General features: G+C 51.2%; 2 protein-coding genes across 3 annotated transcripts in view; one reads left to right on the forward strand and one right to left on the reverse strand.

The window, feature by feature from the left end:
* Positions 1-6,196, forward strand: part of LOC116952109 (uncharacterized) — a 45,540-nt gene extending 39,344 nt beyond the window's left edge. The window contains exon 7 of the mRNA XM_076074033.1: positions 1,452-6,196. Within this exon, the coding sequence (XP_075930148.1) occupies positions 1,452-1,928 (477 nt within the window). The 3' untranslated portion in view covers positions 1,929-6,196. The remainder of the gene's footprint in view (positions 1-1,451) is intronic.
* Positions 6,197-14,573: 8,377 nt separating this feature from the next.
* GFOD2 (Gfo/Idh/MocA-like oxidoreductase domain containing 2) overlaps positions 14,574-25,078 on the reverse strand; it is a 33,797-nt gene continuing 23,292 nt past the window's right edge. For both annotated transcript variants that reach the window (XM_032971136.2, XM_032971135.2), the window contains one exon: positions 14,574-23,342. In XM_032971136.2, the coding sequence (XP_032827027.1) occupies positions 22,989-23,342 (354 nt within the window). In that variant the 3' untranslated portion in view covers positions 14,574-22,988. The remainder of the gene's footprint in view (positions 23,343-25,078) is intronic.

Below are 25,078 nucleotides of genomic sequence, written 5' to 3' on the forward strand. Positions count from 1 at the left end.
TCATTTGAGGCACCTAAGGCCTGACTGGTATTTGTTTAAATTGGCAGTAAAATGTTTCCACTTGAGTGGTCCTTAATAAGTAACAGAGGTGCACGGAAATGGAATTTAGTGTTTTCTACGCTGACAAAACCTGTGGTCTAACCAAACGTGACCGTATTCCAACTGTGACTACTGTTCCGCCCTTTGGCAAGCCAGGGTAGGGCTGCTCCTCGACACCCACGAGAAGGGAGTTCAGCAGTTCGTGTCCCATCCACCGACCCTCGCTGCTGCCTCCACAGCTCTGGCGTGCGGGTCACATGCAGCGTAGCCGCCACCGCAGGGCGTGCCTTTTGACGTGAGGTGCAGCGGTGGCGTTTCGCAGGGCTACACACCCCGCTGACGAGACTCAAAATGAGTCGCAGCCGGTGTAGCGGCCGAGCCGACTCCTCCCGGGTTGCCTGAGTAACCCGGTGTCACGCCCTCGGCCTCGTTGACATTCGGCTGCCTAACGAAATTATGTCAGAAATAAAAAATGTTGAACTTGAGCCACAACACGCCCAGACAAGCGGGTGCGTGCGTGCATGCGTGCGTGCTTGCATGCGTGCGCTCGCTTGCCGGTCGCAGTGTTGATGGTGGTGGGGCTTGGGAAGAGTGCAGGGAATCGGGAACCTCACCTTCTGCAGGTTTACAATCACTTGGGGCTTGAGAGCCCATTGCGAGAGGGCGGAAATTTCTCTGGCAAAGGCGGCCACCGCTTACCTTGTAAGCAGGGGCGCCACGGTGGTGAGATGTAAACTACCTCCCCTGGTATACAGGAACTCGTGGGTTCGATCCCAATCCCTGACGCCTGCTGTATATTTGGAGTCCGCGTGCTCTCCCCGTGGTCACGTGGATTTTTCTCCGCGTCCGCTGGTTTTCCCCTCTACATTTGTAATCAACAATCACGCGTTTAAATTATTTGGCTGCTATGTATTTTGACGTAATAAGCCACTTCGTTGAGCGTTCATTTGTAGCCAGGTCGCAACTGACAAAGAGCTACGTAGCTCCGTGTGCCTTCCCTGGTAAAATAAAAAATTGTTTTTCATAGTTTTTTGTCATCGGAATTCCGACCATGTGACGCTTGTTGTAACCCTTGAGCTCGCTGTGACCTGTAGATCGCTGTAAACGCGTCCTTTTCATGCGCCGGAGAAACGCTCGCTGGAAGTACGGAAAACTGGCGAGACCCGGCACGCTCGTCGCACCATGGCAGTTCGGTGCTTCGAAACAAACTGGGAAGGGTGAAAGAAGCTGACGTGGACAGATTTTAATTTGCAGCTTTTAGATATCACACAAACAGGTACATGAAGTTATCCAAGTAAAACAATCACCTGTCCTTCATTTGAGACGTAGCTATGGATCGCCAGTTGAATGCCAGAGTGTAACGTGCACCGAACCATTCTGATCGTTTTAAACGGTAACCTCCTCTGTTGCAGGGTGCCGACATCAAGAAGCAGCAGCAGCAGCAGCAGCGGCAGGAGGCGCCGGAGCCGGCCAGCGCAAAGTCGGAGCTGGCGCGCATCCTGTCGAAGCGCGGCCGCTGCGAGCTCGTGTCGGGCATGGCGAACGCGCTGGCGGCGCTGGCGGCGTGCGTGCGGCGCGGCCGCTGGGTGCCGCAGGAGCTCGTGATGCACAGCAAGGCGGCCGTCATCGCGGGCCACCGCCTCGCCTACGCCAGCGACGCCGTGGCCAGGGGCGGCACCGAGCGCCCGCTCGCCCCCTTCGCGTCGTTCGGCGCCCCGCTGTGCGACGCGCTGCGCGACCTCGTGGAGGCGACGCGCGACGCCGCCACGGCCGGCGCGGCGCCGTCGCCGCCCCGGCTCGCGGTGGCGCGGCTCGAGCGCAGCCTCGTGCGGCTCTCCGAGCAGGTGCTGCTGTTCGAGACCATGATGAGCGCGCTGGTGACGGCGTGAGGACGCACGGCTCGTGCCCCGGGGGGGTGGGGTGGGGGAAGGGTTAACGGGACGTTTGGTGTTTCTTGAATGTCGGGGAATTTCCACCACCTGCTCGGGGCAACGAAGAGAGTTGAGTTGCCCCCCCCCGCGCCCCGATTGCTCGTCCGAGTAGTTTTGCATGGAACGTCGCTTGCGTGGTAGAGCAGTAGCGCGCCTAGTGGTGGAATTGTGCATTCGCATCACAGCTCGAGTCGACGAAGACTTAGCACCAGCACCAACACCCCTCTAGCATTACCACAAGCACCACCACCACTCTCAGTAAGCGTCATTCATCATGCCTCTGGTGTCATTGAGGTGAGCCCCACTTACTAGAAAGTTAACAGTGGCTGTCTCGGAATGCAATGCTATGCCAGCCGGCCCACGCGTGGAATATACCGGCACTGAAATCGGGTCGTATTTATTCGTCGTTGTAGCGGGATGTGAATTCGAATTCTGGTTATGAGTGCCGGGTCACATCATCGGAAATTAGCGGCTCGTTAGGGTCAGTTCAAGCGGACACTTTGAAAAGACTCCTTGAGGAGGAGGAGGGTCCTGCTTGGGGGTGTTTCTCCGCTCGTGGCGTGGACCCCCCGCCGGACGAGGGAGCGGCGTCGTCCACCACGCCGTAGCGCCCGTCGCACAGTTGAGAGCCAATCGGTTATCGAGTCTAACGTGTACAACATTTGGTAAAACGTCGCAATGAGATTTGTTAGCGGATGTAGGGCGCACACGAGTGCACAGAGTAAATCACGCGACAGTCGATCGATTTTATAATTCGAAGGTGAGTCACACGCTCGCGCTACTCGCACTGAATCTTGCGTGCGAGAATATGCATTTTATGCAAATGGCACCAAAATAATATGCAAGTGTCAACTCAAGACCAGCGGAGCGAGTGTGACAAGGTCGGGCCGGGCCACTGACGGAGCTCCCGGTGGAGACGTCCCACCGCTCGCTCGCTCGCTCAGCGCTAGCGCCAGCACTTCTTGCCGCAGCTGCCCACGCCAGTTCAGCCAACAATCCACAGAAATCTTCAGCCCGAACAAAGCACGTCACTGTTGTTCGCCTCTATACCTAGGCTGTGCTTCGCAGGCCATCTGTGGCAGGCTTTGAGCTTGTAGTGAATAGCAAGGGACGATGGGAAAGTGGCCCCCACGCGGTGTTTAGACTCACCGCGGAAGCGCTCTCTCTCGGTGGCCATGGCGAGGCCGGGGCGCGGTGGGAAGCGCACCGCGGTGGTTTCTTTACAGAGAGTGGGGAATTCAAAAGCACGTCCTGCGACTCGGCAGTTTTCTTATTTAAAGAAACGAATGTAAACCTGCTGCATTGCTGTTGATCTTGTTTTTGTTTTGTTTGGGACTCGTCTCTAATTGGATCCGGGCGAGCGACAGGTCGCCGCGTGGCAGAGACACCGAGCGAGCCGCTTGCAGCGGGACAGAGCAGGCGGCCCAGCGGGGGTGGTGCCAGGCCAAGGTCCTGAAGTCTCCCTCCCTGGGCCACCGCACGGCGTGACGAGTTGCTACGCCGCCCCTGCCACCTGCAGGGGAGCAACTCGCCGCTCTGTGCCGACGTTCATAGCAGTGCCCCCATCGGTGTCGCAAGACAACGGAACTCTCCGCAACTCGCGTAGCAGGGTAGCTGCGCCAGCCCGTGTCAAATAAACATCCCTCAGAAGGTGATGGCTGCCATATTTTAGGTGGCACAGATTTTTATATTCCCTGCTGCAGGAAATGGCGATGTCATAATACGCCGACATTTTTAGGCCTCGGAGCAGGAATAAGTTAAAAGAAGTGACAATCTCAGGCGGCTGAAGCCCGGGTCTGAGTCCGGGATTCTCGGTGCTGCCGGCTCGGTTCTCTCCGGAAACGGATTGGCCACCGTGAGCCTTAGGGCCTCTTCAAGGGAGCCACGTGGCTCTGGCGTTTGACGCCCAAATCTTGAGATCCAAGCCTGCGCCTCTGAATCCTGGGTTCAAACCCTGCTTCACCCCCCGTGCGTTTCAGCGGGTCTCCTGCGTAGGTTTCGTCCAGGCTGCAATGATGCCCGCAATGGAATTTAATTGATTGTTTTAAGTTATAAATTTTTTTATTGTTTTAAGTTATGTTTTTTCTAGAACGGTGTCAATGTTCAATATTTGCGTTTTCAGATCCGATACAGTCATGTGTTTTTTACATAATATTGTAAGCGGCATTATTAATATTTTTTATTGAAATGTAATGTGTGTTATGTTTCCTGTCAAGGATGGAACGTTATTGTAATCGTGCAGGCATATGTACTGTGTATGTATATATAATAGAGTATTTTTATACTTATTAAGGGTAACATTGTTAGTTTAGTCTCCACTGTGCTTAGGATGAGATGTGCTCTGATTGGGGTCAAATCGCATCTTACTCCGCTGTTAGGATCCCACCAGGTGTGGAACCATTCCGTAGAAGAATACGCTCTTAATCATTAACAATGAAAAAAGTGTCGTAAAGGAAAAATTGCCATCATATACAGTACAACGTAAATAGCAAATAGTGTCATGTAAATAATTGTGCTGGATTCAAAGTGGTCATTTCCTAGGCCTGTTAAAACCACACCGGACGGCCCAGTTTAGCATCCAGGCAAATGGGCTTATCGAGATTGTTTCCATGGTGGCCTTAGCGGGACACGCGACCTGTTAGCGGGCCACGTGGCTCACTCTCAGCTGGCCACAGGAGGCTACACTCACCCAAGCCACCCTCGTGACTGATCTTGATGTCTAGATCTTGATGTCTAGATATCTAGATCTTGATGTGTCATGTCTGAATCTTCATGTATAGATGTCTGAATCTTGATGTCTAGATATCTAGATCTTGATGTCTAGATGTCTAGATCTTGATGTGTCATGTCTGAATCTTTATGTGTAGATGTCTGAATCTTCATGTATAGATGTCTGAATCTTGATGTCTAGATCTTGATGTCTAGATGTCTGGATGTTGATGTCTAGATCTTGATGTCTAGATGTCTGAATCTTGATGTCTAGATGTCTAGATCTTGATGTCTAGATGTCTGGATCTTGATGTCTAGATGTCTGGATCTTGATGTCTAGATGTCTGAATCTTGATGTCTAGATGTCTGAATCTTGATGTCTAGATGTCTGAATCTTGATGTCTAGATGTCTGAATCTTGATGTATAGATGTCTGGATCTTGATGTCTAGATGTCTGGATCTTGATGTCTAGATGTCTAGATCTTGACGTATAGATGTCTGGATTTTGATGTCTAGATGTCTAGATCTTGACGTGTAGATGTCTAGATCTTGACATGTAGATGTGTGAATTTTGACATGTAGATGTGTGAATCTTGATGTATAGATGTCTGGATCTTGATATCTAGGTCTTGATGTCTAGATGTCTGGATATTGATGTATAGATGTCTGGATCTTGATGTCTAGATGTCTGGATCTTGATGTCTAGATGTCTGGATCTTGATGTCTAGATATCTAGATCTTGATGTCTAGATGATGTCACGGGGTCAACGCAGAAAATCCGAGTGCCACCTTTGGTGTCTCCCGATGTGGACAATCCCCCTCCCTCCTACTCCCTTGAGGTGCCCGAAAGAGGTATTTTATTGATATTCACTGGAACGTACGTTGAGTTTTAATATTAGTACAGGGCCCTATTTAACAAGCATGAACTCTCAGCTCCGCGTCCCCCCCCTTCCCCAACACCTCCTCGTCCCCTGGGAAGATTATACATCCACCTCCGCACCTTCTCTAGAGCGAGGGCCCCCGTGGACCCCAGTGGACGGCAGTCGCAATCGGAGCACGCTGAAGCGTCGAGTATTTGCAAGGTGTGCCATGTAACAAAGACGGCCCCTGCATAGCCTGCACGGGTCGTCTGGGCCGAGTGGAGTTCGGGAGCACCTTATGCACGCGGAGCAAAGACGCGCGCACGTGAGGTGCGGGCGAATTGCAAACCCGGGCACATGTCTGTGGTGTGCGTGGGGCGGGGGGGAAGACGGTGGCAGTCTTCGCTGCCACCCGAGTGGAGGTTGCCAAGGGGTGCGTATCGGTCGCTTCTACCACGAGCATCTCGCCAACATCGGAGGATCTCAACCTCGTGCAGAGCGCGCGATGGTGACGGTGGCACATGCACGCGCGCCCCAGGGGACGAGTATCGTGGACCGGACCAACATGCAAACACTTAGTGCGCATGCACACACAAATGATGATGCTTGTAAAATGATGTTTTACAATTGTGGAAAAATAAAAAAATAAATGTCAAATTCCCTTTTCATTGAACTCCACGACACACACCAAACCAAAAACAAATACCCTCGATGATAACCTTATATTGATGCAAATACTGTAAAGCGAGCACCTATTAAGGCCGCCACGGCGCATGAGTGGATGGTGTGGCCAGTGCCATGGCTGGCCATGTCTTTACAGATCACAGTCAAAGTATTCCCTTCAAGGCTGAGTCGTCCTAGAGGAGGCCCATCCAGGAATCCATTCAGATATCGCCACTCTTAGCAGTGGCATGCGAATCGAACTCGGGTCGCCAAGTCCACAGTGAGGTGTGCTCACCACTGCACAACCGCTCCCCACACACACACAGGACCCTGTCTCACCCTGATTTCATTGCAGATATTAACCAGAAGCCCCGAGGTGGCTTTTTTATTCATAGCGGCCAGCAGGGTTGGGAGTTGATCATTGTTTTGATGATGTACAGTTTATGTCAATGCCAAACTGGTTCAAGGTATCATTTTTTATCGCGTGGGGAAAAAATCGACGCACCTAACCTGTTTTTTTGCGAAAATGTATTACATTTTAAGTAAAAAATGTCTACGAAAAGGGAATTACCTCCATTGCCTTTAGTCTTACTGCGCTATACGTTAATTAAAAAAGGAAATTTGACGTACTGTACTTTGCTTCACGTGGGAAAAAATCGACAACAATAACCTTCGTAGTTTTTTTGCGAATTTCGGACACATTTCCAAAGTGTTCTTTTTCAACGAAAAGGGAAATCTCTCCCGTTGCCCTTGAGGCTTAGGATGCTATAAAATACAAAGTGGGACATTTCACACAAAAATTTACATGGAAAAAAAGATCGACATACTTAACCGTACGTTGTTTTTTTTGTTCGCGAAAATTGGTCTCCATTGAGGCAATCTAGAGATCGCTAAAGGCCAGCAAACTGCATGGACTTCCAACCCGCACGTCGGGTGTTTCATCCCTCGGTGCCGAAGTTGAGACATTGGCACATTTTGTGAATTCCCTCTGCACCGCCGCCTCCATCAACCTCAGCAGTACGAATGCGAGGCTAAATGTGGGGGTATTCGTTCCAAGACGCCTGGCCCGGTAACTCTCTCAGAGTGGCTCTCAAGAGCTGAGGGGTAGGTGGCCAATACCACGCCCTACCGCCTTTGTCTCCCTAGTGGCGACGTTTTACACAGCGCACCAGGTACTCCTTTGAGGCTAAGTCGACCTAGCGGAGACCCACGACCGGTTAAGATAATCTTCACTGTTGTTGGCCATGAACGCAGCGCGCTAACCACTACCGTACCGCTCCCCTAACAACACACGCAGTCATTGACACAGATATACACATACTCACACGGACATAAACCAGACAGTCATAGTATGCACGCTATGTAGTATCATACCAGACACGGCTGCACACATACCACATTATATAAACACATAAAAAATGTGCATATACGCATACGGATGCACCTCACACTGCTGTAGATACAGGCACGGTGTGTGTATATGCACAATGTGTATACTGTGCAGTCTCTTCTCACACGTGGTGCCAAGTCAGGGGGCCCGCTGCTGCCCGCCTGTTGCTGCCTGCACGGGCACCGCCGGCTGCTTCCTGCAGATTGAAGCGCCCGGGGTCAACGTTGATGCCAGGAGGTCTCCGTTACCTCGGGAAGCCTGGCCCTTCCTGCTGCCACTGACGCACCACATTCATCGACGCACCGAGAGCAACGCAGCCAGCAGCCACCCGACTCATCTACCCACGAAGACATCCAACCGCCCGGCCACTCCGGTACCCAGCTGCATGGCACCCAGGCGCCCCTGCTCAGCCCGACTGCCACTTCGCCATCAATGCCACCCAAGCCACCCTGCTTTTTATCCACCCACCTACGCTGTCACCCATGCAGCCATCCCCCCTGCCCCTCACCCTGATACTCAGTCACTCACCCAACCAATCACCCAGCCATCCCATCCATGTGGATGTATGACAGTTATTGTGTAGGGAGGGAAACCAGAAGGATTGAAAATGATTAGTGCGCAATTGCTTCGATTCCCTGCAGCCTAAACGCCTTCTGTCTGACTCACGTGCTGCGCTTGCATTATTTATCTCGCCGGTTTTGCCAAGGCAAAGCCACGTTAATGGACCCCCCCTCTCCCTCTATTCATCAGCATTCCACGCAGGTGAAGCGTTGGCCTCCAGACAGCTCCATAAATTATGGATTTCGCTGAGCTGCTCCATTGCCAGGGCTACTGGAGCACAGTGGCGCTGTTGCTGGCTGCTGCCTGCTGCCTGTCTGACTGCAGGCAGCAGTAGGGCAGGCAGCAGGCAGGCAGGCAGCAGTGGTGCATTGCCCCCCCCCCGCCCCCCAGTATCAGCGGGAGTACCGATGGAGTCCGTGAGTAGCCACTCAGGCCGAGACAAAGGCGCTTGGAGCTCAGCGCTTTGTTTGATTGCCTCGTAGTTGCACCTCGAATTTCGCGAAGCCGGGAACCGCTCCAACACGCGACCACTGAACCAGCGCTGACCAGGTCAGCCCTCTTCAGCGGTTAACCTCTGTCAATGATTCCCAAGAATCACGGCGCCAGCTCGTACAGCGATCTCCAGTGGTATCGTCAATAAACCCTCATTAATGCAGGGCCAGCTCGTACATCGCTCTCCAATGCAAGGTATCTTCCGGCAATAGGTATCAACGAATAACAGCAGCATAGTCTTGTACGGCACTCTTCAATGGCACGTGTCTTCATGAAACATGAGCACAGCACAGACGTGTACACGGTGCTTGAGTGCGCCCCTGTGTATCCAGCCCGCCCTGACCCTCTCTTGGTGGGCTCAATGGACAACAACAACGACGAGAAACAATAATGACGTTCTGAGACGATGCGTAGAGACTCCGCGTTGTGTTCTGTCCTCCGGAGAAGTGGGGCGACTCCAGAACAGCTGAGCACCCAGGGGGGTTGTTGTGAAGGGGCGACACTTCATTTCAGGCTCTTCTTGGGAAGGGCAGTGGCGAATCTGCGACAGCGATCGGAGAGCGACCAACCCCCCCCAACACGTCACAAACATCGCAGCCTGACGTGTCAGCACCAAGTCAGCGTGCCTCCCACTCTTCAAGTGCACGTGGGGTTCGCTGTCCAATCGCTGATTTCCCATTTGCATTCACTTATAATAAAGTCACGCGCCTCGGCTACCCGTAGCAATGAGCAGAGTGCACAAATTGTAGGCGCGATTAATCACGGGGGGGCTCACGCCGACTACAAGGCGACGTCGGGTTCCCACTCGCCGTGCCCCCCCCCCACCCACCCCTGGCCCTGCTCCCCCCTGGCCCTGCTCCCCCCCCCCCACCACCTCCCCCCTGGCCCTGCTCCCCCTGGCCCTGCTCCCCCTGGCCCTGCTCCCCCCTGGCCCTGCTCCCCCCCCCCACCACCTCCCCCTGGCCCTGCTCCCCCTGGCCCTGCTCCCCCCTGGCCCTGCTCTTGCCGTGCCTCTCTCCACTTTATTCTCAACAGCCCCCAGCTGCAGTCCGGCCCCTCCCCCATATTCCAGCCAAAATCTCCCCCCCCCCACCCCCCAGTTTCCATTCCCCCCCTTCCTTCTGTTGCCATTATTTGGCAACCAGCAAAACTTGTCTGGCCCCCCTCTCCCATCCATCCCCTTCGCCTGGGTTCACTCAACTGTCCCCCCACTGTCTCCGAGGCCCGACCTTGGGCCTCTCTACGATGTCCTGAGCATGGGGGCCCTATCTGTAGGGGCATGGCAGTCGCAACCAAGCGGCCAGATCGTGTGCTGCTGTAATCGGCCCCATTCTTTCCCTGTCCTACCATTTAGTTCCCTTTCCTCGGCCCCTACCGCCACTTCCGTGCCCTCTGATTGAGAGCCATAACCATGGATTCACCTGCTCCCTATGTACAACCCAAGGTTATCTTTCCCCGAAAGAATTGTAAACGATTTGTCTCACACAACCTTGACTTACCCGCACCGGGCCTCGCCATGGGCGAGTAAACTTTGCTGAACACGCCTCTTCGTAGTGGCAAGCACCATAGCCAAATTCTAGATTTAAAGCTTTCGTGACTGCTAGGATCCATACTCTTTGGTTCTATTGGGTAAAGTCACGTAGGTAAAATGCTATTTTTTTAAATGTTATTTTATTTTTTACCTACGTGACTTTACCCAATAGAACTAAAGAGTATGGACCATAGCCAAACCTCGCCCCCTCTGTACACCATTCCCACTGACCACCTCGTCCCGTGCCTGAACAACGTCATGTGTCCGTGCTTGCCCCCAAAGTTGTCCGCTGGGTGGTCACGTGCAGGCGTGTACCCTTGGAAGCTTCTCCCACTGTGTAGTTCTCTGGCTGGCCTCCCCCCGTACCCATCCCCTCACCCCGGCCCCCTAACAAGACGACGTGCCTCCCGACCATACATTAAGGAGAATAGAACCCTGTCGCTGAATGTGATGTTGTACTAAACGCGTCTAAAACAGCCTCTCCATGATCGTCCCAGTCCGTTTGTCAAACCATTCACTGCATGTGGCAGCGTGGCAGAAAGAGTCCGACTGAACCTTTCCACTGTGCTGTCGCATTTGGAGCTGTCAGGAGACGTCCAGCAAACACCACCGATGGTCTCCGTGTTCTGGTCCTCACAGTGGCCAACGCCATCGGCCACCGTGTCAAGTATCCCGTGGCCACGCGGTCGTTATACTCGTGCCCTTTCTCTCTTACGGGCAATGGTCCCGGAACGTCGTTATGGCGGCGACCATTTCACCGAAGCCCTGTGACTTGCGGCAGGCTGCACTGGGGGCTCCCTGTGTCTACGTCGAGGTGGTTACAACCGTGGCATTCACTACGACAATGAGCCAACAATGTCTGTGTGTCCCGTGCGTGACGTCACTCCACGTCGGCCAGCCCCCCCCCACCCCTCAATAATACCATGAACAGGTGACGTCACTCTACATGGACCCCCCCCCCCCGTCATTAATAATCATGAGCGGGTGACATCACTCCACATGTAGCACCCCCACACATTAATAATCAATCGAACAGCCCCCCACATTAATAATCATGAAGAGGTGACGTCTTCCAAGTAGACACTCCCACCATTAATATTAATTAGCGGGTGACGTCACTCCACATGGGGGGGGGGCGGGGCGGGGCACCTCCGCCCCCCTCCTCAACGTCAACTGACAACCCTCACGACAAAGGCTGAACCCTCACGTCACGTGATCTCCGTAACGCTGTTGTTGAGACATAGAAGTAAAAAGGACGTCAGGATGAACAAGGGATTATAACCTTTAAATGAAACAAGTCTGTGTCACGCGGCCTTACTAATTGCACACGAATAGATGCAATGAATATCACGTCGCGGTCTGCTTTTCGCTCGCAAGTTTCAAATTTCCTGCAATACACCCGTCCTTGGACGGGCAAAAGGCAAGTCGTATAATATACACGGCCACGTCTCTTGTCAATTCCCGCCATGTAATAGCGCTACCAAAGATTGCCCATGTAGTTTTAACAGGCTGTATGAGCAAGTTCTGTTAGCGAGCAATTATGAAGGCCGGCACGATACACATCACTACGCCCGGCCGCCTTTGTCTCCCTAGTGCTGATATGTTTACACACAGCAGCAGGTACTCGTTTGAGGCCCTGACACACCATCTCACCCGTGCGCCGCACCTCTTTGGTGCATTGCCATCGCTTCGTCACGGTGCCTTCGGACAATCACTTTCGACAATCCTCTTAAGGGCCAAAATCTGCACGGTGTTTTTATCTTTCATAAAAATGGGGCCACTCCGTACCCGGTCATTCTCCCACACGGTTACCCGTGGCCAGTCAGCTTGATGGTTCATTCCCATCTAAGGCTAGCGTTTGTGAGATTGGCGTGGTTATCTCCTGGGTCCTGCGCGTTGTGCCGAGGCACCAATACCTGACGTGAAATCGGCACGGTCCTTCGATGGCGGTGGCTGTTGCACCGGGCACAAGCAAATTTGCCGGAGGGCTCCGCTGCCGGTGGTGCGACTGCCGCTCCCCGCAGGCGCAACTCCCTCCACGTTGGTGGGAGTCGGCGGGCCGTCCGCGTGTGCCGTACCCTGGTCTCTGCTGGAATCATACATCTAAAGGCCTGTAACAGTTCCAGCCATCTAGCCAACTGGTCCCCGACGCATTCTTACATTTCAACGCATATTGCAGGGCCGCGTGGTCTGTCCGGATGATAAACACACGACTGTACCAAATATGGTCAAGAGCAGTGGCTCTTAACCTTTACCGCAGCCGTGCACTCCCTTGGTTCTCAATCGTAAGAAAAAGTAAAATGTTTATAAATCCATCGGTTTGATGAAACAAAGTAGTTGTATTTACGTGCCCGTGCTTAATTTGTTTTTCGATAATTTAGCTTAAAAAAAAACACAAATGGCCATGTTTCGCACCCCAGGTTAAGAACCACTGCTCTAAAAGGATTGCACAACGGGGAGGGTTTCCACTTAACTATAAGATCTTTCAACAGACTTCGAGACAGGAAATCTCATCTGATTGAGTCACTCACATTTCTGAAAAGATGCCGTGACTCTAAGGTACTACCGATCTCCTTTACACTGACATCTGCTGCTGTCACGTCTCCTAATGCTAAACGCACATTAACATAGCCACCTCGGCGCGCTCTCCGATCTTACATTAACATGCTAATTTCTCACATTAACATCACTACCCTCGCCCACTTAATTTATGGCCCTTCGGCTACACCCATTTGAAACCTTTAAAAACAGCCTGCCTTCAGCAGCTTTCCTCCTCTTTTTCTTTCCTCCTGATGACGATCGCATGTCTTAAGCTCGAAACGTCGTAGTTTTTTGTTTATTTGATTTTTATTAATTGGACCTATCTACGTGACTTTACGGAAAGACTCAAAGAATATGCCGGAAGTTATTTGCGAGTGGCACAGTACCTCTGTTCAGCCATCGATACATTCCAGAAAACCGCCTCGTCTGGGACCCCTGTATTTGTTCTAGGTGTTGGCGAATGGGCCGTGAATTCACGATTTCAATGGCATGCTTAGCAATGTCCGTCCCGTCAAAGTCAGATTTGCCTTAACTGAAAACGTCCCTGTATCCAGTGATCAACTTGCGTAACTCCTGCACACGATTCATCTCCAATTCCTTGATCTTCCCCCTTAATGCAACATTGACGGCTCTTGCTGTTGCCTCCTCCAACGATGTGACCTGCATCATCAATGTCCTCGGTTGTGGCTTTAACGCTGTGGGGGAAACGTTCCGGATTTGCCTCGTGTAGTCTGATTTCGTCTAATCCACCGTGTCCACCGCAACAAGTGAACGCCTTCCCAATGCCCCGCCTATGGGTGAGCTCAGCAGCGGTGTCTCCCTTCGGGGTCACCATTGGCGTTCCGAATGTCAGCGGCACAAGTATTTGTAAACGCGGCGGCAGCACGACTGTTTTTGCCAGTACCACCTGGAACCTGACTAGTCCCTGCCGTGTCAACGCTTCGCTGGTCAAACGGGAGGATTCCGCTTGGCGTCTCTCACCACTCGTTAGCCATATACATTTTTACTGGCAGCAGGCCCGGCACATCTGTGACAGTGATGCACGGCACATTTAGTGTGGATGACACTCGATCTGGCGCGGTGGTCATCGTTAAGTGGTGGGGGGGTTAGGCGCCCTCATTCAGCAGTGGTGTGACGACGTGCAGACCAGTTGGACCCACATCCTAAACAGAGCCGGGCGGTGGTGAAGGCTATGCACGTGGCCTGTAATCCAGCACACATGGAGGCAGCAGTGAGGGTTGGTGGATCGCGCACAAAAGTGAAACTCCCTTCCCGTGGGTGGCGAGGTGCCATACCCTGGCTCGCCAGGAGAATGCAATTCAGCAAACTGTGACCCCACCTGTTCCGTCTGCATGGAAAAGAGTGTTGCCCTCTTGCACACGTGGGTTTCCTTCCATATGGAAAGACTCATTGACATCTAACACCTTGATGGAGCAGCGGTGGCCAAATGGCATCTTCCCAGCCACATGCGGCTCTACCGAAGGGGCACAACGTTGAACACACTATCACAGAAGTAGCAAAGAATAGTGAATGTTTCTCGTGCTGTGCCGAAAACTGTCAATATATACACTTGGCTCTTTGCAGAGCACATGGGTAATTTTTGGCTTTTGGTCTGTTCCAGATTGGCCACCCCTGAAATAGAGGACTGCAGAATTTGGGAAATTGTCAGTCCTGTTCTCTGTGGTTCCTCACACCTCTGCGTTGTTTCATCTTCGAGCGAGTGAATGCTGTGCGCATTGCAATTATACGAGTGCATTCACCGTCCTGTAAGAGTGCGGAATCACAATCTCCAAAAGAAAGGCCACAGAGAGACGATTGTCACTACACACGCACACAGAATCACAAACAGCGCAGGCTGCTATGCAATTTATTTATTACCAATAACAGATCTATTCAAGTCCTGTATTTAACCAGGTGACAGCCTGTTTGAGATTCCTTTATTGCAAGGAAGACCTGAGAGGTCCAAGAAGTGTACAACCTTTATTATTATTTGTCGACAATATTCTATTTTGGAACTGATCTGTGTAGTCAGAGTAATTATCTTGCAAATGACACCCTAGCGCCTTTCATTGCCAGCGATGACGGTGCAGAATAACAAAGTGACTCGGGGGGGGGGACAGAATTAACATCCTCGAGCCAAACCCTGCAGCCGACTGGGTTGCGTGGGTGAGGAGCGTGCTGCGTGGGTGAGGAGCGTGCTGCGTGGGTGAGGAGCGTGCTGCGTGGGTGAGGAGCGTGCTGCGTGGGTGAGGAGCGTGCTGCGTGGGTGAGGAGCGTGCTGCGTGGGTGAGAAGCGTGCTGCGTGGGTGAGGAGCGTGCTGCGTGGGTGAGGAGCGTGCTGCGTGGGTGAGGAGCGTGCTGCGTGGGTGAGGAGCGTGCTGCGTGGGTGAGGAGCGTGCTGCGTGGGTGAGGAGCGTGCTGCGTGGGTGAGGAGCGTGCTGCGTGGGTGAGGAGCGTGCTGCGTGGGTGAGGAGCGTGCTGCGTGGGTGAGGAGCCTGCTGCGTGAATTAGTGGGAACTCTTTGCTGTAAAACATCGGTCCACACCTGGAATTGATAATGAATAAACAAAAGGGGCGCGCAAAACACTGCCGCGCCTATTTGACCTTACAGCGAACACCACAGTTGATGAGACAGAAGACGCACACACAACAACAACAACATGCTGCATGCCGCATTTCCATCCGGCTTGCTACGCATTATTACCCAAAGGACTAACGGGGAAAACTGATGTCAATAGATTCGAGAACATTAGGAGGCATGCCTTCTGTGTATTTGCTGCCAGATGAGTGTATTCCTGCTGCAAACTAGCAAATGCATTGATTTACACAACACACTGCCAAGCAAACCATATTGCGGACTGCTAACAGTCGGGCTAAACCAGTTGTAGCAGTTACCTTGTTACCTTGTTGTTAAAGGCAAATCGATAAACATTCCTGTTAAGAGTTGTTGACGTTGTCCGTTTAAGAATGCGAAGAATTTGGTCCCAAGCCCAAAGCACATCCAATGATGGCTTAGATTTCCAGCGGCAGTTTGAAGAACAGACACAATTTCTGGAGGCAAATGCAGACGGTGAGCATCCTAATGGCCTCAACGTGACGAGGTGCGTTGAGTCGACGGTGCCGACCGCAGGGAGGACTGGCAGCACGGCAGCGTCACCTGGGCACGAAGCGAGCGTGGGGACGACAACCTCACGACTCCGACTCGCACTCGGCGCTACGGCCTACGGCATAATCCCGCGTTAATTAACAATATGAACACGACAACAACAACAACAACGCGCGCATCCCTAATATATTACTCTGGCAGTGTCGCGGCACCGCTGTGGCTAGCGTGGCGTGCCATGAATGACTGCAGCCTTATCGCCACCGTTGATACTACCACTACGATACTACCTCGCGGCCACTACGATAGTGGGGTTTTCTCTAACGAGGACAGCACCGTACGCTACCTGACAGCGTAGCGCAAGCTTCATGCACAGCGAATTGCCACATCAATTGCGAGCCGACTATCACGGCACCCGCATAAACTATGGAGTCAGTGCATGGTTTTAAAGGGCCACAGGAATGTATATTAAAATGCGCTTCCGTTTTAATTTAAAAAAAAACAACACGCTACCAATACAATTTTTCATTCAAGCAATAAAGTGCACGCTACAATGTGAACTTGAGTCGCAAGAGGCCGCGTCCGCACAGCCCAAAGCGCGACAGGTATCCCCCGCACGCACGGTGCGCTCCTCAGCCAGTGCCACTAGCGCGCACCCAACGCCACAAGCACAGAACGTCGCACAGGGCACCATTCACTCGACTACCAATCCCTGAAGTGTCGTGAACACCAATCAGCACCAGTGCCGCGACGGGCTCAGACAGGAAAGCATTACAGTTGGTTTAAAGCAACTTGGAAATACAGTAGCTAGTTAACGGGTGATCGAAATAAAACATTTATAAACGCCACAAAAATAATCAGTTAACTGCTCATTCTGGGGGAGGAAAATATAAATTGGTAAAACGTATCTGGGATTAACCGATTAAAAAAATTGGCTTAACGGGCTGATGTCAATGCCCACGTCAGGGCACTGGACGAGCATCGGCCTTTTAAGATACATGGCTAAATTTAAGATCCTGGCTTCCAATCTAAACAAATGGTTCTAGGAATAGGTTTTACCCTTTTATCTGGCACAAAAACTGACACCTTTATTCAAGGCATCATGTTTGCAATAACCACAACACAAGCAGTCAAAATGCAAACAAAAAAGACAACTCTGATAATAATATGCACTGTCCTTGAATTTGATTGGTCCACACCCGAGACAGCTTTTCTTAGAGCCTAGTCTCCATTGGTGTTGGACCAGAAGACGCCAAAAGGTTCTAGTTTATCACTGGCTAATGGGGATGTGTGGTGGAACACAAAAGTGACCTGGTCAGGTGGCTCGCAAGGTCAAAGCAACGAGCCAGCACTGCTGAGGTCCTCGGTTCAAATCCAGGTTTTAGCTGCTTGTGATTAAACTGGGTTCAAGTGTAGTAAGTTGATGGTCTCAGCCTGGTCACCAACGTCACACAAAAAAACCCAATCACATTAAATTTGGGTGTCGACTGAAATTGGCAACATTTTATGAGAATAAATATATATTGGTTTTATTGCCACGTGACAAAAATCCCTCTATAGAAGGACTCGTGGGAAAGGGCACTCACCGGCGTGAATAAACGTCATTTGAAAGTTCTCTCAGTAGTTCTATGGGTTATGCTTCAGCACACTATTCTCTAACGCTGAATGGCCAGTGCCCCATGACTCCAAACACCACGATGTAAAGCAATTTGCCAGGTAGCAACTTTAACGTGGAGCTATTGTTTATGTTGTTACTTATATTCTCCACAATGACGCCACTTATTTGAAGTAATCGATTACATAATTTTCCGTCAAACCATTACCCATATTTAACAGAGAGGGTCCTTGCCCATAACCATCTTAAAGTTCACCTGCATCGGTTTCAAGCATAACTTTGTCAGGAGCGTCCTGCCAAGTTCTGACCGCGGTTGGTGACGATTTTCCACGAATATATTCCGACTGAGTATTTTTGCGGTGTAATTTTTTCAAATTCGGCAAAAAATTGGAGCACGATGCTGGACACGCAGCGACCTGTGCTTGTGAATGATGCCATGGGACCTTGAACGTCCACTGTGAAGCAGATGGCAGCGTACACTGTGAGTGTGGTCACTCCTCACACCGCGGTGGCTACCAGGGCCGCCCGCCGGAGTCACAAACCGTGAACCCCGGCGAACAAGCGGCGAACCGCAGCGCCGTGCCACCGTCCCAGATGAGAGACACCGGATGTCAAAAAGGAGTCCAGACTTTTGTTTGCATTGAATCAACGCTGCCGAAACGACGCACTCCGGCCTTTGCGGCCCACGGAAGGCGCAAAGTCCTTTTGCGGTTTGTACGCGCGGGGCGGCCAGGCGGGTGGTGAAGGAGACGTATCGTCCGCCGGTTTTTTAGCACGGGGTCTTACGCCCCTTCGGATAACTCGGGAGCGGGACTCTCGGGGCACGGGCGGGGGGGGGGTGGCCCCCCACAGTGACAGAACAATGTTGTAAATAATATAGACGATAGCGCCGCAGCACACGTGCCAGGTGTGTGCAGCGACAGCCGGTGTAGGTGCCCACGAGCGAGCGAGCCAGTGTCGAACCACCTGCGCTACACGCCGTAAACGCATTACCACCGTTGCCATTAACACCGACCCTCCTCCCCCCCCATCACCAAAAACCCAAATTAACTTGCGCTTTAGACGATGCCCATTTCTTCACAGCAGACAAACAAAAGTCCTTCCCCCCCCCCCGTTTGTTTTATTATACCAGGTGATCCATTTATGGAGAACTCTCCGATATCTATTGAGCACCTTTGCTCACCTTGTCAACGGGTTGAGTGAGCATCGTAGAAGCTACAGCTTCCCTGCCTACAAGGAGGGAGTTCAAATGTTTCACAAGGGAGGTTAGACATCTCGAGATTTTTTTAAATTAAATCATCTTCTAATTGTGGACGACATGGTGGCGAGATATTAACTACCTCGCCTGGTATACAGGAGGTCGTGGGTTCGATCCCGACCCTGACACCTGCTGCTGTATATTTGAAGTTTGCATGTTCTCTCTGTGGTCACGTGGATTTTTCTCCAGGTCCTCCGTTTTTCCCCTCCGCATTTAGAATCAACAACACGCGTTTAGAGTATTTGGCTGTTATAAATTTCCACATAAGCCACTTCGTTGAGCTATCATTTGTGGCCAGGTAGCTTCTGAAAAAGAGCTATATAGCTCAGTGGGCCTTACATGCTAAAATAAAAAGTTAACTTTTAAATCGTTTTAATTACTACCAATTATTACAGTGTGATCTCGAAAGGGACTGTGCTGCATATTGTTTGAGTGGGCTATTATCTTTATAATATATATTATTTTATGATAGCTAAGAAGAAGTGTTCACGACGACGGTGGTAAAGTATTTCCAGTCTGTGCTTATAAACTAATGCCAATGCAGTCCCTGACCTCTTACTTTGAATTGAACACCTGTACAATATTTATACAGACGTACAGATTATATACACACACACATATACACTCTCGTTTACGCGGCATGCCAACAGTCACATGAGGGTTGCTTTAAATGATTTCCTGAGGTGACAGATGTCACCGACATTGTAAAGTTCCCGATGCTAAAATGAAACACCGAAAACATTTGTCGATCACGTGCGATTGGGACACGTGTGCTATTGGGCGAAAGAGAGGCATGCTGGGAAGTAATGCGCCCATGGGCAGCAGTACAGCAGGTAGCTTTCAGCCGCATCTCTTACTTCCTCCTTCCCACGCACCTCAGATTAGCACGGTTGGCTACGTAAAGTGAGAAAGAAGTTCACCCATACATACATGCCTACATATGCATATACCCTTGTACGCAGTTTCCTGTAGGCTCTCCAGTTTCTGAGTGCAGAGAGACTCTGAAAAAAATCGGCCCAACGTCTCAATCGGCGATCTCCTGGACCATGTGTCAGGACTCGGCACGACTGTCCGGGGAGATTGAGAACACACGACTCCATCTGTAACCCCAAGATGATGATTTTACAATTGCGCGAATACACGCGGATACCAGTTGCTTTCATAACCATGTCCTTGTGCACAGAGGAGATGATGCCTGGAGTTAACTTGAGGTCGACTGCCAGCAGCATGTTCAAGTGTGAAGTTATGCCCTGGATACACGACTAATGCCCATCAGTGCAGGAATTATACAGAGTCACGTCACCCGCGTCACCCCAGCGAGGAAACAGGGAGGGTTTTATTTACAAAATGAGGTGAATGAAATAAAATAATTAGAGAAACAGTTAGGGCACCGCAGTGGCGAGATGTTAACTACCTTGTCTGGTACGCAGGAGGTCGTGGGTTCCATCCCAAATCTGACACCTGCTGTATATTTGTAGTTTGCATGCCTCTCGCCGTGGTCCCGTGGATTTTTCTCTGGATCCTCCGGTTTTTCCCTCCACATTTAGAATCAACATGCTTTTAGAGTATTTGGCTGCTATGATAAGCCACTTCGTTGAGCTATAATTTGTGTGGCGAGGTCTCTTCTGAAAAAGAGCTAAACAGCTCAGTGGGCCTTACCTGGTAAAATAAAAAAAGTGTAGTTTAAATTGTTTAAATAAATCCAGTTCTCTTTTGTTTAATCCGCATCTGTACAACGACTGAAGTAGGACTGTAATTGACAGCACGTCTATAGGGGCTGCTCAAGAGCTGGGTGATTCCCGTGACGATTTCTGCACGAATCACAATTCCTCTGTGGGCGATTCCCATGTTAAAAATCGACTTTCATGTGAATGGGAACCGACCTGGACGACCTGGAATTTGTATCATGAAATTGGATGCCACCGAGATCCTGTTGTGAATTGAGCTGAGCAAAAAGCATCGATGATTCCAGACGGCCAGGAAATAAATTATTTTAAATTGTAGGCAGGGTTAGAATCGCCATTGTACGTATGTACGTCGCGACCTACTCCCGCGACGTACGTAGCCAACCGTGCAAATCAGAGGTGCGGGGGAAGGACAACAAACTAAACACAAAAAGCAGTTCTAAAGAAATGAGTATTGCCATTGCAATTCATTACAGTGGCAATACAGTTAGCCCCGCACCTCCGATAAGCAGGGTTGGCTACGTAACGGTGCGAAAAAGTAGTTCAACATACGTACCCACATAACGAGCGCACCAGATCGCTTCGCTCTCACCCAAACTCTGGCGCTGACAAAAGAAAAAAACAGAAGGTCCTTGAGGGCTGCATGGACGAGTTAAGGCCGCAACTGGCACAGGCCGACCAGAATTGCTGTTGAAATGAATCACGCAGACATCGGCCGCGTGTTTCAAAGGCGATTCCACCCCCCAGGCCAGCCACCCTGCCCTCTCTTTACCACACACACCAGGCTTTGCCCAGCTCGGCACCCACACAATTCCATTATCTCGCTGAACCCACGATGCTGTTGGGAACTGTATCCGATTTCTGAGAGAAGAATCATGACTTCAGACTCGGAATTGAGAGCTCCAGCTTGCATTACAAAGACAAAGAACCCCCGTGTAGCCTTCACAGACTGTTGGAGCAAGTGCTGTTAGCAAGCACTTATGAAGGCTGGCACGGCGCACGAGGGGGTGGGTGGCCAGCACCACGCCCGGCCGACTTTGTCTCCCAAGTGGCGATGTTTACACACCGCACCAGATACTCATTTGAGGCTGAGTCGACTTAGGGGAGGCCCAGGATCGGTACAGATTATCGTCACTGGTGTTGGCCGTGAGGATGGAACTCGGGTCGCCGGATTTGTAGCGCGGCGTGCTAACCGCTACACCACCGCTGCCCACTACACACATGTAATTACAACACGTGACATCACATACATTAAGCGTAGGGGGCAATTTTGATTCCGTGCCATTGACCAACGTGCCAGCATCGTGTTACAATCGGCAGTACCCCCTCCCCCCCGGATGAAACGTGCAAAAAAAGTTAAAAATAGTTCACCCGTGAAACGTACAAAACAACACTGCATGTTTAAAAACGTAAGACTGAGATCTCCGATTCGCCTGCAGCAAATCAGGGAGCAGCATGAGCTGACCTTTGAAGCGTTGACAACCAATCACAATCACGCAGGCAGAGAGGGCAGCACCTGCACTCTCTTCACATTACAGTAGTTAAAACCTGTTAGCCGAAAAAAAAAGCTAAATTCATATATTTTATTAAATATAAGTAAAGCTTTCGCATATTTCTATTCATTGTCCTACTCCCCCCCCCCCATACGGTTCAGTAGTTGGAAAGGCCACCCCAAACCCCAAGCCAGCGGCTCAGGACACTTTCTTCCGTTGCCATCGTCACCGAAAAAGACAAAAAAGTTTCTCTCCGTCGGCAGCTCCCCGGACTCCCACGCGGCACGCTCCACACGGGAGGGCGGGGGCCGGGGGGAGGGGTGAGGAGGGGTGACGTCGAGCCGCGTGGGCTAGGAGGAGAACGCGGGTCGACGCGGGGGGGTCGACGTTGGGGTGCCGAGACCGCGTCGGACGTTCGGTTTCGCGACGTCACACCGGCTGCGGCGGCGCCTCCTCGCCCCTCGTCTGCGACACCATTAGTTATTAAATGTATTACACACGGGGAGAGTGAACTGGACACAATGTCTCTTGTGAGTGGATATCTAGCGCCGGTATAAGGAGTTTTTAAATTCCGAATAGTTGTTAAAAAAATATAGATTTTGAGCTGGCAGCTATGACACCAGGACACTATCCATCTCTTGAGAGTGATGTCAAGGGCATCTTAAAAGCCAATCTGGTAACAAAAGTCACGTATTGGTAATTCCGTGCATAAATTACTGGGCGGTTAACGAGGATCCGACTGGTGAGTGGCTGCCCACACTCAGCTAAATACGAAACAGATTCGGGAAGTTTCTGTTAGCACGACAAAAAAATTATGTTGTAAAGTTGACGTTAAACACCCTGTGAGATCGTTCACAAATAAATGCAAGTCCGTCTGCTTGAGTCACAACCCAAGACGCTTACCTGGAAACTTACAAAGGCAAAAAAAATCGGCCATCGGTAAGTACGGCTATCCACGTCCTCTTTATAAAATAACAAATTAAAGATGGGAACTGTCGTGTTTAAATTACGTAAACTTGAATATTCTTGAACGAGTCACGTGAACCGCCATTGCTCAGCCATCAGATCGATTTCAATGGGTCTCAAAGGTGAATTTTCCGGCCGTTCGAAAAGTCGCTCAAGGGAGGCCGTCTCTCTCGGACTCGGCATCGCCCACTCCTCCTCCTCCTCCGTCGCTCACACTCGCTCCTCCGTCGCAGCTCGTGCACGTCGACGTGGCCGCGAGCGCCCCCGAAGCCGCCGAAGCCGCAGAAGCCTCCGCCGGCGCCGCGCCGCCCTCGGGGCCCGGCGTGGGCGGCACGGCGACCCACTCGCCGAGGCGGCTGGACTGGCGCACGGCCTCCACCACGCTGGCCATGTAGAGGCCGTCTTCGAAGGTGGCGGCCGAGTGCAGGGGGCCGCGCTCCCACGCCCGCCGCTCGGCACGCACCTCGAACGAGGCGCGCAGCGCCCGCACCGTCTGTACCAGGCCCTGCAGCGCACACACGGCAAGGTAGAGGCACGATACGGCACGGGGCAATACGGCGCGATACACCGCAACACAACACAATACGGCACTATACAGTGCAGGCGTACCCCTCTTACAGTGCTCGGCATACATTGTTGGTAAACGGAGCACGGTGCGAAACAGCGGCCCAGGAGGCCACAATAACGTGGCTCCAATGGGGATGCGTTACCAACGGCGCTATTTTTTAGCTATGAGCGACACCTATATGGGATACCAGTGACAGCCTTCATAATGATACTATACACGTGATAAATGTATTAAAGCATTTTATAAAAAAAAATAGCTTTTAATGACGACGTCTGCCGTAAACACACGATCTGTGGGAAGCTATACTCATGGGATTACTCGTTCCATGGATCGCCAATTGATCGATGCAGCGATTAACCCTCGATGGATCGCCACTCTAATGTGGCCATCGGATCGACTGTGAGCAGAATCGATACAACAGACCCCTCCATTCAGGTTCCACAAGAGCACGATGGGCAGAGACCACGTCAACTTCCTTCTGTATATGGGGGCTGATCCACGCAGGAATTTTCCTCTAGGACAAAGAGCGTCATAACAAAACAGCGTTATAAGAGGCAGCACAAAAAGAGGTAGGCCTGTACAGGGACTCAACTACTTACGTACATTCGACTTCTGAACTTTCAGAGATACGGACAAACCTGGTCCGTACGTCAAGTTGACCGTTCGGACCGAGAGTCGCAAGTTTAACCGCCGCGCAATAGACGGCTGTGGTGGAATCTACATCTGCAGAACGCGAATAACCGGTGGCATCTACATCTACAGAACATGACGAATCAGTGGCATCTACGTCTACAGAACGTGAAGAACCAGTGGCATCTACATCTGCAGAACGTGAAGAACCAGTGGCATCTACATCTACAGAACGTGAAGAACCAGTGGCATCTACATCTGCAGAACGTGAAGAACCAGTGGCATCTACGTCTGTAGAACGTGAAGAACCAGTGGCATCTACGTCTACAGAACATGAAGAACCAGTGGCATCTACATCTACAGAAGAACCAGTGGCATCTACATCTACAGAACGTGAAGAACCAGTGGCATCTACGTCTGTAGAACGTGAAGAACCAGTGGCATCTACGTCTACAGAACATGAAGAACCAGTGGCATCTACATCTACAGAAGAACCAGTGGCATCTACATGTGCAGAACGTGAAGAACCAGTGGCATCTACGTCTGTAGAACGTGAAGAATCAGTGGCATCTACGTCTACAGAACGTGAAGAACCAGTGACATCTACATCGGCAGAACGTGAAGAACCAGTGGCATCTACATCTACAGAACATGAAAAACCAGTGGCATCTACATCTACAGAACGTGAAGAACCAGTGGCATCTACATCTGCAGAACGTGAAGAATCAGTGGCATCTACATCTACAGAACATGAAGAACCAGTGGCATCTACATCTACAGAACGTGAAGAACCAGTGGCATCTACGTCTGCAGAACGTGAAGAACCAGTTTGCATCTACTTCCTGCAGAAAGTGAAGAACCAATGGCATCTACGTCTACAGAACGTGAAGAACCAGTGGCAGCTACGTCTACAGAACGTGAAGAACCAGTGGCATCTACATCTACAGAACATGAAGAATCAGTGGCATCTACATCTACAGAACGTGAAGAACCAGTGGCATCTACGTCTGCAGAACGTGAAGACCCAGTGGCATCTACATCTA

Source organism: Petromyzon marinus, chromosome 45 (assembly GCF_048934315.1).
Source record: "Petromyzon marinus isolate PM22_M1 ecotype Great Lakes invasive population chromosome 45, UKy_Petmar_22M1.pri1.0, whole genome shotgun sequence".
Lineage (NCBI taxonomy): Eukaryota > Metazoa > Chordata > Hyperoartia > Petromyzontiformes > Petromyzontidae > Petromyzon > Petromyzon marinus.